Source organism: Bos indicus, chromosome 17 (assembly GCF_029378745.1).
Source record: "Bos indicus isolate NIAB-ARS_2022 breed Sahiwal x Tharparkar chromosome 17, NIAB-ARS_B.indTharparkar_mat_pri_1.0, whole genome shotgun sequence".
In the NCBI taxonomy this organism is placed as follows: Eukaryota; Metazoa; Chordata; class Mammalia; order Artiodactyla; family Bovidae; genus Bos; species Bos indicus.
In genome coordinates this window covers 72,844,610-72,861,478 of record NC_091776.1, presented here as the reverse complement: position 1 = coordinate 72,861,478, position 16,869 = coordinate 72,844,610, and the positions used below count along the sequence as shown (strand labels likewise).

At 65.8% G+C, this 16,869-nt stretch overlaps 1 protein-coding gene across 9 annotated transcripts in view; it reads left to right on the top strand.

The window, feature by feature from the left end:
* Positions 1-2,557: 2,557 nt before the first annotated feature.
* Positions 2,558-16,869, top strand: part of ARVCF (ARVCF delta catenin family member) — a 30,609-nt gene continuing 16,297 nt past the window's right edge. For 4 of the 9 annotated variants that reach the window (XM_070770072.1, XM_070770069.1, XM_070770070.1 and 1 more), the window contains exons 1-2: positions 2,560-2,741; positions 16,444-16,652. In XM_070770072.1, the coding sequence (XP_070626173.1) occupies positions 16,458-16,652 (195 nt within the window). In that variant the 5' untranslated portion in view covers positions 2,560-2,741; positions 16,444-16,457. Of the gene's footprint in view, positions 2,742-16,443; positions 16,653-16,869 lie in introns of all 9 variants that reach the window. The other 5 variants (XM_070770066.1, XM_070770071.1, XM_070770065.1 and 2 more) reach the window with 3 other exon arrangements.

Sequence of the window (16,869 nt, the reverse complement as noted above, 5' to 3'; positions counted from 1 at the left end):
TGAGTGGAGATTCAGAGGCCCAGGGCTTGCTCCAAATGGGCCCTCAGCAAACTATGACGAGGATGACAATTGTATCAAGGTTGCTAATAATGGTGCTTCCCAGGTGGCATAGTGGTAAAGAATCCGCCTGCCAATGCAGGAGATGCAAGAGATGCTGGTTCAGTCCCCGAATCCGGAAGATCCCTTGGAGGAGGAAATGACAACTCACTCTGCTCCTGTATTCTGGCCTGGGAAATCCCATGAACAGAGGAGCCTGGCAGGCTCTATATAGTCCTTGGGGTCAGAAAGAGTCAGATAGGACTGAGCACACACACACACAACAACGTGCCTTGTTGCTCAGTGATTAAGTTGTGTCCGACTCTGAGACCCCATGGACTGCAGCACACCAGGCTTCCCTGTCCCTCACTATCTTCCAGAGTTTGCTCAAATTCATGTCCTTTGAGTTGGTGATGCCATCCAACCATCTCATCCTCTGTTGCCCCCTTCTCTTCCTGCCCTCAATCTCTCCCAGCATCAGGGTCTTTTCCAATGAGTTGGCTCTTCACTTCAGTGTGCTAAATGCTCTAACCCAGCATTCCAGGACCCAGCTCTCATTTTTCCATTTTACAGATGCAAACATTGAGGCTTAGAGCAATTATGTGTCACTTGCTTGAAGTCAGAATTAAGTGGCCAGTGGCAGTGGCTGGATTAATTCCACAACCCTGCAGTGAGGATGTAGATGCCTGATCCTTTCTTGGAGAGCTGATGCCCTGTGAAAACTGGGACTCAGAGAGGGCAAGGGCCTGACTGGTATTAACCCCAGGCAAGAGTCCAACTCAAACCTGCATGACACCCCTAAAAGCCCATTCCACTCCACTGTTGTGCTGCCTCATCTGTGCTACTCCTGGAAGTCCACAGAAACTCTTTGCAGGCAAGGAAAGCAACGACTCCCTGTGTCCCGGGGCTCTCCCTGTTCCGGGGTTCCCCGGGTCCAAGGGCTCTTCCTGTCCCGGGACTCCCCAGGCCCCCCGTGTCCAGGGCTCTGCCTGACCTTGGGCTCCCCGTGTCCCAGAGCTCCCGTGTCCAAGGTCTCCTCCTGTCCCAGGGCTCCCCATGTCTCAAGGCTCCCCCTGTCCTTGGGCTCCCCGTTGTCCGAGGACTCCTGACCAGCAGGTGGCAGACCCAGCGAGAGACATTCAGTCCTCCTCCCACCACCTGGCAAGAGAGTCAAGCTGGGTGGTGCCAGTGATTCCCCTCCAGGCAGCTGGATTCTGCAGTCCAGCTGAGAGGTGGTAGTGTTGGATAAGCAGAATCTGGGGTTTGGAGGTGAGTGGCAATGCCCAGGAGGACAACAGGCAGCAGCCGCAGAGTGATCTGCCCCAAACCACTGGGCCCAGAGGTGCGGGACCCCTAGTGGCCAAGCCCTCCTGACCAGCACCTTCCCATTATCTGCAAAGGGGATGCAGCCATGCTTGGGTTGGGGAGGTGGAAATCCCACTCCGCTGTCAGCCAATGAGATGGGTCAGAGTGGGGGTCTCAGGGCCACCACGGGTTCCCTGTCACCCTACCTCTGAACACATACATCCTTAGATGGGAGATCATGACCTCGTGTGGTCACCCTTTTGACTTCAAGCATCTGCAGCTGGTGGGAACTTCTAACATCCAGCTGAAACCTGGCCCTCCCTGCAGCATTTCACACATGCCCGAGGGATGGCCCTACAAAACTGGCCAGAAGCCAGGTAGAGGGTGGGTGAGAGGGGGAGACGGGGCTCCTGGGCCCTGTGGCGATGGGCCAGGGGCGGAGGCCCCCTTCCCTGAACTCTGACTCCTTCCAGCCCCCATCTGCAGCCTGGGTCAGGGAAGGAAGCCAGTCCCGCGGGCCCTGCTGGGTGGGCGGAGCCCACGGTGTTGTAAATTCACCCCTGAAGGAGGAGAAAAGCCACCGTTCCCCGAGGGGTCCCACCCATTCGGATCTCCACAGTGGGAACGGTGGAGCGATGAGGGTGGGAGACCGCCCAGATGGACTGGGTTGGGGCCCCACCGCCTCCTCCCAGTGACCTACAGCTGGCGAGAACCTCTCTACGCCTCGGGCCTCGGTGGGCTTCCCGTCTGTAAAACGGGAGAGCAGCAGAACGCTCCCTCGCGAACTGTGGGGAACACAACTGGTGCCGATGGGCGGGCACGGCGTGCAGCCAACAGCAGGCGCTGGAGGAGGATACCCAGGAACTGGGGGTGATGATAGAGCCGACCGGCCCAAGTCCTGGGATGGGGCGCCAGGCCTGCCCGGCTCCCCACGCGGGCCGCATGGCCTGGGCACGTCCTCGAAGGCGGCCGGGAGAGGACGGCCAGCAGCCCGGGCCACAGCCGCATAGGTCCCGGCAGGTGCCCCGGCCTCCGCCGCTCCACGAGGGGCCGTGATCGGCAGAGACGGACACCCCCAGCGCCCAATGGCAAGCCGGCGTCCCTTCGCGCTCGTCCAATCGGCGCCGGTTGCCGGGCCTCCCGACCAATGAGAACAGTGGCGGCGGCGGGGAGGGGCGAGGGTCTCGGCGCCGGCAGGCCGGCTTTGCGCACGGGCAGCGCAAGGGGCGGAGGGCTGGCCAGGGTTGCGCTGGGCGCTGAGGGTGCGCCCCGCACCGGCGCGATCGGAGGCCCCCGGACGGTCATCCGCGCCCTCCCGGGGACGCCGCGCGCCGAGGGACCGGCGGACGGCCGTCTGGGGCTGGGGCCGTGCTGCGGCACCGCCCACAACCGCGCTCCAGGTAGGCTCCGGCCGGGAACCCGGGTCGGGGTCGGGGCCGGCATCCGGGCTGCGGGCCGGGCAAGGGCTGGAATCGAGGTCTGGGCAGGGGTCAGTGCCGGGAGTCCAGGCCAGCCCCGCTCCACCCGCACCGCGCGGCGGTGCGCGAGATCCCGGACCGGCGGGGGCGGGTCCCTTTGTGCGCGGCCTGGGGTCCTGCCCGGCCGGCCGTGCGCCTCGCTCCGCGCACCCCTCCGGTCGCGGTGCAGCCTGAGCCGTGTCCCCCCTACTCGACCGGGCGCCTTGGGCCGGCGCCACGCAGCCACGGAAACTTTCCATCGGCCGAACCGATCAGGGGCTGGGGAACTTTCCCGGGGCTGCTAGCTGCAGGGAAGCACCCGCACGGCGGGGACGGGGAATGCCCGGGCGCCGGCGCCGCGCCCGCCGCCCAGAGGACAAGGGAGGGAACGCTGCCCGGGGTCCCTGCCCGGAGCCCCAACCTGGCTCCCCATCCTCGCCTCCCCTGCGCCCCGCTGGTGGGTCCCCAACCGCTGGTGTGAGGCGCGTTCCCCCCGACCCGGAATGGGACTCGGACCAGATTGGCTGTTATCCTGAGCACGCAGCCGGAGATCCCCAGCCTGCCTCTTTTGATCTTAAATAATTAAATATTGGGTTATTACAACATGTCACCATTTCTAACCTCTGCATAACGTGTCACAGTGAAAACAGGAGTTGGAGACTCCCGTGCCCCTTTCCCTTTAACCCAAAGGTTTTAGGAACAAGGAGAAAAGCTGCTCCGAGGGTCTCATTCCGTGTGTAACCCCCTCTCCCCCGCACCCCTTTCACAGGTCACCCGAGTCGCCATGCAGGGCATGCGCCAGGTGAGGGTCTGTGAGCCCAGGGGCGTCCTTCCGATGAGGGCATGCCCAGCCCCACACTGGGAGCCTTGGGGTCCAGGCTCCCGCAGGTCCTCCTGGCCCAAGCAGGTCCCACCTGCCCTGTCTCAGTGTATCTGGACGCGCAGCAGTTCCCGAGCAGGTGGTCTGGGTCTGGGGTTCGGCCACAGCGTGTGGAGCCGTGAATCTGGCACTTGTGTTTTCCCGCAGCCTCGCCCGTCCCTTCCACAGCGCCCTGTCTCTCCCCCATCGCCCACACCCCCAAGTCTGAGGTCCACCGGCACCCAGCCCAGGGCCGGGCATAGAGCACGCACTGCACTCAGGACTCTGGTCTGGCCCTGGCCTGGGGAGGAGGTCCCACAAGCACAGCCCGGCTAGCCCCTACCCCGCTCTCCACATGGGCATGATGCCTGCTAACCACATGCCTCCTGGGGGAGCGGGGCCCGCCCTCAGTCCTGCCAGGCTAGAGCTGCACCCCCCCCACCCAGCCTGGGCCACATGCCTCCCCCCAGGGTGGCCCCTCAGGTCGCTTCTCGGACCCAGGGGTCCCTCTGCATCTCCCAGTTTCCCTGGGGGCTGCACCACCAGCCCCATCCGTGCTGCCCAGGATTCAGGCGGGTTCCCTCTCCTCCACCCCTGGGCCACCAGTGAGATCCTCCACCTCCAAGAAGAGCCAAGGGGCGAATGGAGACACCAGCCCACCTGAACCAGTGGGAGGGAGGGAGGGGACAGCCGGGGCGGGGGTCCTGGGGGTAAGTGCTCTGGGGTGCCAGGGAGGTGGCCAGGGTTCCCGGGGCTTTCCCCAGCAGAGGCTCAGTTGGGTACCTGCTCCTTTGCTGCCTCATCCATCAAAACTCAAATGAGGTGTCAGCCACTCCGCAGGAACCCCAGAGTCAGAGCGTAAGTGGGAACTAGGGGTCGGAGAGTTACTGGGGGGACTCAGGGTCAGAGAGGAACTGAGGCAACTCAGGGTCAGAGAGTAACCAGCGGGACTCGGGGTCCAAGAATAAGCAGGGGGAGTCAGGGTCAGGAGCCCCTTCCTGGGGCTTCTCCCGGGAGGGCTGCACAGCCGACCTGCCCGGAGCTGGGGGGCATCCTCATCACTCGCGGGGCCCCCCCGCCCCGGGTGGTGGGAGGCGGTGGGTGTGAGGCACAGCCCTCACCGAGGCCCCGGCGCACCCTGAGCACCGGCGCCCTCCAGCAGAGCAGGCACAAGCTGAGTGCGGCCACCAGAGGGCGCCCGGGGCCGCCACAGCCAGCAAGAGCGGCTCCACCCAGCCCCCCAGTGCGAGGGTGGGGGGAGTGGGGGGGGGAGGACCTCTTCCCCAGGCGCCCAGAAGCACTCACTGGAGCTTTGCTCTGTCCGGGTCCCCTGCCCAGAGTGGGAAGCTGGAGAGGGCAAGGCCCCTGGGTACTGGACACAGCAGGGGGAGCAGGCTGGGGCCGGGCTCCCAGTGGCCATCCTGTCATGCACGGCCCCTGGGTCCAGGCCAGGCCTCAGTGCCAGCCACTCAACACCAGGCCGTGCCTCTCTGCCTCAGTGTCCTGGGCGGCATAGAGGGCACAGCCAAAGGGGGTCCTTTCAAGATGCACAGAGTGACCAGTGGCCAGCAGGGGCTGGCCAGGATTTCCATGGTGGAGCAGGATTCCAGACAGGGCAAGCTTGGGCTCCTCGCCACCCTTCATGGCCCAGAGCTGCTGGCCCATCCCCCCCAGCCCAAGCCCCATCCCCCGTCCCCCCCATCCCCCCATCCCCCCCCAGCACCCAGCCTGGGCCCCATCCGTCCACCCCCCATCCCTGGCCCCAGCCCGGGCCCTACACCCCTCCAGACTGGGACTGTGCCGTGGGGGCTCCCTCACACTGCCAGGTGTCTCTGGTCTGTGCTTGCTATCCTGGCTCTTGGCCGGCCTCTGCAGGGGGTTCCTGCCCAGCCAGGGGCACCACAGGCCTTTCCGGGGCAGGAGCAGCCCTCTCGGACCCCGGGCTATTGGTGCAGGGTCCTTGTCCGGCAGGGACCCCCAAGCCCGCTGACCAGCTCTGAGGGTTGCTGAGGAGGGCTCCCTGCGACAGGCACCCTCAGCCTCGCAGCACAAGCCCCGCTGCTGCTGCTGCCTTCACGTCTCAGGCCTGCCCGTCTGTCTGTCCATCCACAGCCCCAGGGCTCTTAAGAGGCTCTGCCCCCAGCACCCTAGGGTACAGTGCTGCCGAGGTGAGGTGCCCTGGGCACGCAGACCCCGCCCAGGTCCACACCCACCACGCACCATCCAGACCCTCCCGGTTCTCAGTCCTTCTCGCCCTGAAGATGCCCCCCACCCCTCCACCAGCCTGGACCCCGGGTTGCCTCTGCTTTGGTGGCTTCTTGGCCCACTGGAGCCCCCGAGGTGGGAGCCCTGTTCTTCCCGTGGTTGGGTGGTTATCAGGACTGATAATAAAGGCACGTTGTTCTCGTGGGACGAGGTCTTTGTCAACGCTTAAGCCAGAAGCAGATGCGCCCCAGACATATCACATTCGGAGCAAACGCTGATTCCTGACCTCGGTGGGGGCCGCAGGTCCTGCCACGAGCGGGCAGACTCCCAACCATGCCTCCCTCCCAGGCACTCACGCACACACATGTACACACGTGCACGCACACGCCTGGCTTGGGCCCTCCCCCCCGCCCCCCGCCTTCTTTCTTGCCTCTGGCCCTGGCCTCCTGCTCTCCTGTCACAATCCTGCCCCAACTGGACGCCCTTCCCCTTGTTGAAGGGGCTGCCAGGAGCCAGAAGGCCGCACCTCAGGCCCCTGAATGAGCCATGTCCGCAAGGAAAGGTTGGATGGAGGCTTGAGACCACTTGGGTGACACTGCGGAGCCGGGGGGGAGCTCCCGTCACTGTGATCCCCGGAGGGGCCTGCCGCCCGTCACACCACCCTGTTTTTCATTTTTCAGCAGTATCGCCAGGCCTGGCTGCAAGCAGAGAGAGGGGAGGCATCCCCAGGCCTGGACACAGGGAGGGGAGGCATCCCCAGCACCCTGGCTGAGACAGGCAGCTGCAAGGTCCTTGGTCTGGGCCTGGGAGGCTCGCTGCCTGCCTACGAGGCACACGGATGGGGCCAGCCTCAGGGGACCTGGGGGAGGTGGGGCGTGGACCCCTGCACTGGCCTTGGTGTAGGAGCATATCACAGCAGAGTGCGCCCAGCCTCGGGAAGCCGGAGAGGTTATCCGCTTACAACTCTGAACGCTCCAGGTTTTGAAGGATAGTCGTAAGAAACACCCAGGCGGCCAGTGCTAAGCGCGGACGCGACAGACCCATTGCGGAGGAACGAGAACGTGCTCAGGGTCCTGTGGGGCGGGCCCCTGCCGGCGCGCCGTAAGATGCCCCTGGGCTGGGATGACCAGGGATGACCAGCCGGGGTCTGACCCTGTCCAGGAGGGACTCAGCCCCACAGATTGGCCTCAGCGGGTGCCCTCTGGACGAAGAGCCCGCCAATGGGTGTCTGGACGTGCTGACCTCCCCAGGGATGTTCCGTCCTCACACAGGTGGAGGGCAGGGCGGCTCGTGGTCAACAGAAGGACGGACTGTGGCCTGAGTGTGTGTGGGCGCCTCTGGTCAGCCTCAGCCCAGGTAGGCACAGTGCCCCGGGCTGGACAGGGCTGGATGTGAGGCCTCCTGCCAGCCCTGCTCGAATCCACCAACGGGCTGGGCGTGGACCATGGACACTGGCTTGCGGGACGCCCACTAGGACGTCAGCCGGGCAGGTCTGTGCTGCCCTGACGTGGGTGCCCAGCGGGTCAGTGCCCATGTGTTCCACAGGCTGCCGGCTCTGATCCTGCTCGGGGCCGTTCCTGACAAACCAGAGAGTCTGGAGCCGCCAGCAGTGACGGGCCACAGGCCCACGTGAGGGCCCAACGGGGCCCGGGGGCCTCCAGCACACACAGCCACACTTGGCCACGGTCAGAGGGGGAGGAGCTGTGCCTGGCGTGCGCCGGCCCTGTCTCGTGGGCTCCTCTGCGGTGACAGCTCCAGGGCACAGGGCGCGGCGTCCAGGGAGGGGGCAGGGACGGAGGCGGAGGGGCGAGGCCGGGCAGTCCGTTTGCTGTGCCGATGGACTCGCTGAGGGTGGCGAGCTCTGAGAACACCAGCCCAGCATCTCAGTGGCCAGGCTGCAGGGCCGCAAGGGGCCTGCTCGGTCGGGATGAGGAGGCTCGGCCGCGTCCAGGCTGTGGGGCCTCTTGGGGCCAGGGTCGTTGCCATTGGCCACTGCGGGCGTTTTGCAGCCTTCAATGTTTGCCTGTGGTTGGTGACTTTCTGTTTGAGAAAGTTTCAAACTTTGCATGTTCTGTGTGGAAGCTATGGAAGTCTTCTTCCGATGGTTCCATGTCCCACGCATGTCCTCTGAGCACGGCCGAGCGAGCACACATTCGTCCACCCTGTTGGAGTTTCCAGGTCGGCGTCCACGCCCGAGACTTCACCCACCTGGAGTCTGTGTTGATGCAGATGGGAGGTGAGGGCTGAGCTTGGTTGACACAGTTGTATCTGAACTGTTCCCTGACCGACGTGTCCTGTCAGTGGAAACTGGAAACAGGACCCCCGGGTCCTCGTTGGACACTCAGGCCAACCAGCCTCTGTGTGGGACAGTCCTGGGCGGCCTCGAGCTGGCCCCGCAGGTGCGGACCGGTCCACGCTGTCGGGGGGCCCCTGCCGTGCTGGCCTGTGCACGTGGGTCCTGCTCTGGTCCCCCTGAGTCTCCAGCCCATCTGAGCCCCCTTGGTGACCAAGAACAGGTCCCTGCTGTGGGGAAGCCTCTCAGAGGCCCGCAGAGTGATGCGGGTCCCCTTTGTGGCATCCCGCCTCTGAGCGTGAGGCTGCCCGCAGCTGGGCGGGCCTGGGGGTCCCCCGAGGCTCTCCCGCTTCTGGTGGCCTGCAGGGAGTGTGTGGGCCTCCTCCTCTAGGTGTGGGCTTGGCACGCTCGTGACCTCCAGTGGACGCAGCACCAGCTGCACCCACACCTGCCTGTTTGCGTCTCTGCACGGGGTGGGGCCTCACCAGCCACATCAGCATCTGCCTGTTCCCTGGGTGCTCTGCTCTGCTCTCGGCCTGGGCCAGCCTGTCAGCTTCCTTCCCCAGGCCCTGAGCCTGTGCCCCGGCCCGGCCAGGCGAGACCCTCCGCGGGGCACCCCGAGTCATCAGCCCCGCCCTGACTTCAGTCTTGTGCTCCGATCTGGGGAGGGCCGCCTGTTGTCAGGTGGGGTGAGGCCCCCGCGCCCCCTACCCTCCCGGCACACGTTGCCGGGTTGACATTTGCAATTGATGACTTTGGTATTTCAAATATGCCTTTAGTTAAACTTTCTCTTTTCAAAATATTTTCACTCTCTGTGAAATCCTAATTAGGCCATTCATTCGTCTGAATGTACTTTGCTGCTCTCTGCATTTTGCAAGATAACGAGACTGGGAGCGGGCTGGCAGCCCGTCCTCTGGGGCCTCCGCTTGCTCGGCTTGCTCGTGCCCTGCAGGGAGAGCCTGGCGCCCCGCAGCCATGGATGGGGTTGAGTGTGCAGGTAGAGGGGCCTGGGTGGCCAGTCGGCCCTGACAGTGGGAAGTCTGCCTGATGTTTTCTTAGAATGTCCAGAGCTGGGTTTACCCTCGGAATGTCGGGATGTCATGAGAAAGGAGAAAGGGAGGCGCCCGGCTTGCAGAGCTGTCAGCCGGGGCCATAGAGGAGCGTCTGTCTGTGGCTAGGGTGGGTGGGCCGCTGGGGGCTGAGCCGACATCACAGACCGCCTGGTGGCACCATGGACACCTCGGTGCTCCCTGGGGTGGCCCAGCTCCCGGGGCACAGAGCCCGGGGAGAGCGAGCCGTGCAAGCCCAGCTTGGCGTGAGCACAGCCTTCCCGGCTTCCTCCTGGGTGAACAGCTCAGGCCCGCCGTGACCCCGCAGCCCTGCTGGAGGCCGCTGTGTGGGCCGGCTCCCGGCTGGATCTGGGGTCTCTCGGGGACCCCGTGCCAGCGGGCGTAGCCCGGCGCCCTGGCCTCACGCTCCCTCCCCCGTCCCGCCGGCTCTGGGCTGTCCCCACGGTTCGGCAGGCCTGCCTCTGGCCTGTGTCCATGGCCTCGACAGTGTCCTGGCCGCCAAGCCTCCACTGCATTTTTCTTCAAATCCCTGTGGGGTCCACGATCAGTCCTTCTTAAAGTTTGTTCCCAGTTCATCAGATCAAGGTCGTCTTTCACCTCTCAAGGACACGTATCAACAGCTCCCTTAGGCTTGTGCCAGTTAACTGCCGCTCTCTGGGGCGCTGGAGCGGCAGGGGCGGCCCGGGCGCTGGGGTCTCTGCCGCCCTAGGGCTTCTGTCCAGGGTCCTGGCCCAGCCACACACCCCCTCCCATGTGGGGACCTCCAGTGTGGACCAAGGCTGGGCACTGCAGGCCAGGCCTCACGGGTCTGCCCGACCCTCCAGGAGCCAAACTCTTGCCTCCCCCAGCACACGGATTTCAGAGACCACTCACCACCCATTCCCCAGGGCAGGCGAGGCCACTTGGGGCAGCTTGGTGGGCTCACAGCTGCATAGCGTGGATGGGCGTGTGTGCGCATGACCGTGTGGGTGGCTGGAGGTGTGTGCCTGCGGGCGGGTCCGAGGAAGCCCCCAAACTGCCAGTCAGCCTGCCGCAGTGATCCGCGTCCTGCTGGTGAGGCCGGAGCACACGCCTCCTTTGGTCTCACAGGATGGGGGCGTCAGGGAGCCAGGCAGGGGCACTGAGGAGGCGCAGGGGAGGGTGTGGAGGCAGTCTGCACGGGGTGGGGTGGGGTGAAGCCCCTTGCCCCTGCTGGGGCGTTTGCATATAAAATATGAGACTGTGCTGTTGGCTGGAGACTGCTAGTGTCTGGACCTGTTGCCATGGGCACTCCCGGGCTTCAGGCACCGGTCTGGTCGGGGGGAAGGGCAGTCTGGAGCAGAGGAACTGGCATAGCTCAGCTTCTGGGAGGAGGTGGGGGTCTCGGGCCCCCGGGAGGGGCCGGTGCCAGCTGGAGGCCACACGGGACCCTGGACGAGGGCAGACCAGCGGGGCCCTTGGGTGCTGTGGGCTGGGGGGCAAGGCTGGAGGGGCCCGGGGCCCCCTTCCCAGGGCGAGCTTTGCTCGGTCGCCCGCTCATTCAGGCCCCGGTGACCCAGCCGCCCTGCCTCTGCCCACAGCCACTGGAGGGTCTTCCTAACACCGTCGCCCCCAGGCTGTGGGCTCTGTGTCTTCAGGGCCCCCATTATTCCCCAATAAGGGGATAGGCGACCCGTTTCCTACTCTCGAGCTTCCCAGGGAACCTCCTCAAAGCTGAGCCACAGGACCGCGAGGCCCTGGGCTGGGCTTGGTGGGGGGAGGGCCCGGGACTGCTGACAGAGGTCCGTGCGCCCAGAAGAGTCAGCAGCTCCCAGGAATGCAGGCGGGGCAGCCGGCCAGGCGGGTGAGGAGCCCCCACCCCTGACCGGGAGGGCCGCCCCTTGGCAGCCCGTGCCCCTGCCCCGTGTGGGTCTGCCCACAGAGAACCGACCCGACCGGACCAGCGCGGCCCTGTGTTGCCCCCGAGGCTGTGGCCCCTGCTCTGGGCGCTGGGTTAGCAAAGCTGCAGGGGTCAGACTGAGGTCACCCAGGGAGGGTTGCCGGGCAGGGTGCCCGGCACACGGGGCACTGCCAAGTGCCTGCTCAGCAGTGGCCAGGGTGGCTGGGGCCCATGGGGATGGGGGGCAGCGGGGACCAAGCAACACGCTGGGGGGCTCCACACTGGGCCCACACCGCCCCCGGGGTCCCATCTCCCCTCCCCGGCAAGGCCCCCTCCTGCCCCAGTCTGTCCTGAGGTCCTGGCTGCGGCAAGCCTGCCCCAGGCAACCCGGCTGGCCCAGCTGCACGCCCTCGGGGCAGGCAGGTGAAGGTGGGGTGGGACGGGGGACAGGGCCAGCCTGGCCCCAGACCTGCACTGTCTCGGACACCATCCACTGTGTCCTGAACCCGACTTCCCGTCCGGCAGGGGGCTTCCCTGCTGCCTCCATCCCCTCCCCTTTTCCAAGAAGAGTAGGTCTCCTGTCAAAGGTGGGGAGGCCATGGGAAGTCCCCAGGCCCCCTCAGGGAGCAACCCCCCTGGGGACAGGGGCTCACCCCAGGGTCCCTTGTGTGAGCAAGCGGTGCTGGGGGTGGTATCCCGAACCACCAGACTCTCCGGCTCCCTTGGCTCTGCAGCCTCAGGGCGGGGGCTGGGCTGACGGGCCCAACCGTGTCCCCCAGAGATTTGCTGGCCACAGGCTCCCCGGAGCTGAAGCCCCTCAAAGGGACTTTGTGCTGCCACAAAGAGCCTCTGTCCCTCTTGGGGAAGCTTGGGCGTTGCCATGGTGACAGAGGGGGCCTGGGAAGAAGGGGTCCTACATCTTGGAGGGGAAGGGGTGTTCCGGGCAGAGGGCACCAGTGCACGCGGGCCGCAGCCCTCGGCCTGGACGGACAGCTGCCCTGCTGTGGCTCCCTGCGCTCATCGAAGTCTCAGTGACCTCTTGGCTGCTGGGCAAGCAAGAGCTGGACTTCCAGGCCTGGGGGCCAGCAGGACCCCCCGGTTTGGTCCCCTCTTAGGAATGCCTCGGCCTGGCATCCACCTAGAGCACAGTGCGGAGGGGTTCTCCCAGGGTGGAATGGGGGTGGGGGAGCCACCTCCCAGAGGGACCCTGGGGCAGGCGATGCAGACAACAGGCCGCTCCCCAACGTAGCTCACTGTGGGCTCCCCTTTTGTGGCCGGGCTGGAGGGGGTGGGCTGCTGGTGCAGAGAGCAGTGTGCCCACCAGCCCCATGCCTCCCTGCCCTGCCCTCCCTTGGGGCGGCCCTGGACTGGCTGCTGCAGACACCGTGGTAGGGGGTGGTCCTCAGCGCCCAGCCCCCGCTCAGAGCCTGTCGGGCTTTGCCCTCAGGCTGTGACGCAGCCAGAGTCTGGGGCAGGGGCGGGGGCAGCCGTCCACCAAGTCTCCCCAGAGCGGCAAGGCCCCGTGACTCGGAGCATGTGTCTGTAACCCGCCCCAGCAGGAATCTCAGACCAAGACCCTTCTCGAGTCTGACGGGGGCTCCCTGTGTCCCAGGCCTCCCATCCCAGCAGCTGGCATGCTCACCCACCCTCTGGCCAGGGCCAGGCCTGTCCCTGCTGTGTGCAGCCTGCGGCCCCCTGGCTGCTCCCAGGCCTCGGCCCTGGACCCAGCCCTAGGCTGTTGGATGTCGGACCTCAGGCTCCACATGCCCCGGAAAGCATTCCTGCCTTAGCCTGCCCCCAGGCCTCCTGCAACTGCCTCTCACATCCTCCGGTCCTCCCAGACTGCCCGTCCAGTAGGCCCCTGCCCTGCGGCTGATCAGTGCTGCCCAGGCCCCGGGCACCCCCTCTGTGTGGGGCAGGAAGCCCTCAGGAATTGCCCCTGCCCAGAGCGGCCATCCTCTGTGCAGTCAGTGGGTGCTCCTGGGTGTTCATGGGGACGGCCTGGGGGCAGGAGGAGGTCACCGAAGGGCCATCTGTGTCCACCTCCCACCCCTGCAGTGTCTGGCCCAGGTGACAGCAGGGTACCTCCTCTGCTGGGCAAAGCTGATGTCCAGCCTGACGTCCAGCTCCCTGAAGACGCGGCTGCTTCCCTCGGGGCCCCTGGGGCGAGTTTCCAGGCCCCACCCTCACCTACTGGCTGCTGTGGGGAGGGGCACCCTCCTTCCCAGCTCTTACCCGCTTCCTGCCTACGCCAGTGGTTCATGCACCCCTCCACCCAGAGCCCCACCACGGCCAACGTGCCCTTCTTCCCGTGTGTATGTGCTAATGTGCGCGCGTGTGACCATTTCCACACTCATCCTGCACACAGCATCGCTGGGCCACACACCTGGTCTAGTGGGGTCTAGTGAGAGTTGCTCAGTCGTGTCCAACTCTTTGCAACCCCATGGACTTGGAATTCTCCAGGCCAGAATACTGGAGTGGGTAGCCTTTCCCTTGTCTGGGGGATCCTCCCAACCCAGAGGTCGTCCGGGGTCTGCACTGCAGGTGGATTCTTTACCAGCTGAGCCACCAGGGAAGCCTAGGACCCCTGGCAGGCGTCCTTTTTGCTCTTGGGCTGGGTGTTGGTTTCTGCAGGCTCCTCCGGGCACCGTGTAGATGACGGGGGTCACTTGTCTACTGGACATTGTGAACCCTTGGTTCCCGCATGTCGACAGTATCTCAGTCTTGTGGTTTTCTTCCTACTGCCTATCGTGGAAAACTGGAAACACACCAACAGTGGAGAGCGATGGCGTGTGTCCCATGAGCCTGCCTGGCTTCCGCGGTGGTAGGCGTGCGGCCCAGCGGCTCCCGTCTGAGCACTCACTCCACCAAGGACAACCTCATCCAGAGGCGCTTTTTCTGGATGTTCAGAAACCCTTCCTTCTCGCGAAGGCGAGCCAGTCCTTTCTCCTCTGCAGTTTCTTCCACGGTCTTATGGTCGAGGACAGTCTCTTCCCACCCAGGCCTGCTCCCAGCCCTGCATCAGCTCCGGGTGACCCCGCGGGCCTCGCCATGATGGGCGGGTGCGGACCCCACCTGGCCGTAGCGCCGCACCGTCCTCGTGGCTTCGGCCAGCAGCTCTCCCCAGGGCTGAGGGCGCCCTCTGATCCCCACGGGGCAGCGGGGTGAAGGCAGGCCCTCACGGGGCCAGGGCAACACGGCGCCCTCCCAGGCGGTGGGCTGCGGCCCACTCCCCTCGCGCCCGGAGGAAGGGGCCAGTGAGGAAGCAGAGCCCTGTCCTTCCCTCGCAGAGGTCAGGGGCGCCGGGGAGCAGGCCTGCTGGGGAGCAGGCCTCGCGCGAGGGGAGGGCCCTGGAGCCCCGGCCTCCTGCCCGCCTCCCCGCCGGCCTGACCCATCGGAAATTCCTCTAATTCCTCAGCCCAGACTGGACTCCGTCCCCATAATTTGATTTCTGGAGCCGGGTTTGGCCGGGCCTGTGAGGAGGAGGAGCGGCTGGCTCAGCACAAAGACAGATGCCCGAGTGCAGGCACGGTTTCGGGGATGGTCAGTGCCCCGCCAGTCCTTCTGGGCACCCATGCCCTCCTGGGGGAGCAAGGGCTGGCCACAGTGCTGTCCCGGCCAGCTGGGAGCCCCAGGGGGGGTGTCCACCTCACCCCTGCCCACCCACTCAGGCCCCCGGCTGCCCGCCCCCTCATGCCGTGGCCAGCCTCCCTTCCTCCCCGAACTGCCCCCTCAAAACCCACCCACACCCCCGCCCCCCTGCAGCATCCACATGTCCCCTCACTGCTCCCCAGTGCTCCCCTCAGTGTTCCCCCTCATCACTCAATGTGCTCCCCTCACCCCTCCCCATGCTCCATTCAATGCTCCTCCGTGCTCCCCTGAACGCTCCTCATGCTCCCCTCAGTGCTCCCCTGTGCTCCCCTCAATGCTCCCCTGTGCTCCCCTCAGTGCTCCCCGGTGCTCCCCTCTGTGCTCCCCTCACCGCTCTTTGTGCTCCCCTCAGTGCTCCTTCTCATCGCTCTCCATGCTCCCCTCAGTGCTCCCCCTCATCGCTCTCTGTGCTCCCCTCATTGCTCCTCCATGCTCCCCTCACTGCTCCCCTGCGTTCCCTTCCACCTGCTTCCTGCCCTTCCATCTCTCCACCCAGCCGGGGCTCCTCCCAGGGGTGGTCAGCCTGGTCACCCGCCCCAGGACAGGCGAGGTGGTCTCTGGACGGTGTGTCTGTCCCTGTCTTCCTGCTAGACATCCCCCATCCCCATGAGCAACCTGCACCCAGGACTCAGGACGCTGGGGTCAGGGTCTGGGCGGGGGTGTGCCCGGTGGGCAGTGCGAGGCCCTCACTAGTGGACGGGGGCAGGGAAGGTGCTGGCCAGGCAGGAGGGCGAAGGTCACCGCAGTCCCACAGGGCACACACTCCCAGCCCCCAGGCCTCCCGGGCCAGCAGGGAGGTGAGCCTGGTGCCCACCTCTCCCCTGAATCTGCCGGGGAGGCATCGTCACAGTTTCTCGGTCCAGCTTAAAAACGCATGGCCTGCAGTGGCCCGCGGCCCGCGCCAACCGCTGTCCTGGTAGTTCAGCTGGTTGCTGTGTCGTTGGCGTAACAGGCGCTGGGCAGGCAAAGGCCAGCTCTGGGGCCCTGCTGGCCTCTTCCCTCATGGGGCCGTGCTCTGCCCATCTGTCATGGGCATGGGGGTGTCTCTGAGGTGTGCCCATGCCCCCAGCCCAGCCGCGCTGGTACAAGCCGAGCCCAGGGCTGACTCTCCTCCCTGGGCTCTGTCCTCGCGGCCAGCACAACCTGGGCCTGTGAGCAGCTCATTTGACCCTTTTGGGGCACCCAGCGGCCGCGGGGCGGCTTCCCACTCCCTGTGCGCTGGCGCCCTGGGCCCGCCGGGCCATTCCTGTGGCCACAGAGGGGCCTCCCATGCTCTCCAGGCCCCAGCGTCCACCTCTGAGCTGGGCTTGCGCGGGGGCCGCGAGGCTGTGGTGAGCTGGCGGGTGCCCTGGTCAGCGGAGGACCTGGGAGGTCTGAGAGCTGGTCACGCCTGCTCTTCCGTACTTTCCCTTCCCTCCCCAGTCCTCCCCCGTGGGCTCAGGGCCCACAGTTCTGCCAGGCCCGGCAGGAAGCAGGGAGCCTGGGTCAGAGCCCCGCACGCCCTGGGGAGGGAGCCGGCTGCTTCCGGCCAGCCTTGGATTAATGGCTTTTAATTTAGAATTTAATCAATGTGGCGTCTCTCCAGAGGGCTGCACGCTCTGGTTTGGTCGTGAGTCACGTGCTCTGAGAGTGGGGTGGGCAGGGGGCCCACGACGCCTTCCTGGGCCCCTGCCCTGGCCGCACCCTGACTTGCTCTGCTCTGCCCGCAGCTGGCGCCCTGGTCATGGAGGACTGCAGCGTGCGCTCGGCCGCCACCATCCTGGCCTCGGTGAGAGAGCAGGAGGCCCGCTTCGAGCTGCTGACGCGGGCGCTGGAGCAGGAGCGGCGCCATGTCGCCCTGCAGCTGGAGCGCGCCCAGCAGCCTGGCGCAGGCGGCGGGCAGTCCCTGCCCATGGCCTGGCAACAGCTGGTTCTGCAGGTACTAGCCCTGGGACTCGGCCCAGCGGGAAGACAATAACGGGACCCCGGTGGACCACAAGCCCGCAGGCAGCCACTTATTTTGAGGCCTCCTGGGGCCTCGGGAGGGAAAGGGAGTGGGATTCCGGCCCCCCTGGGTGTGCAGGACATCATGTGACAAGGGGGCAGGACACAGCCATACTCTCAGAAGGGCGCTTTCCGCCTGAGGGAGCCCCGGG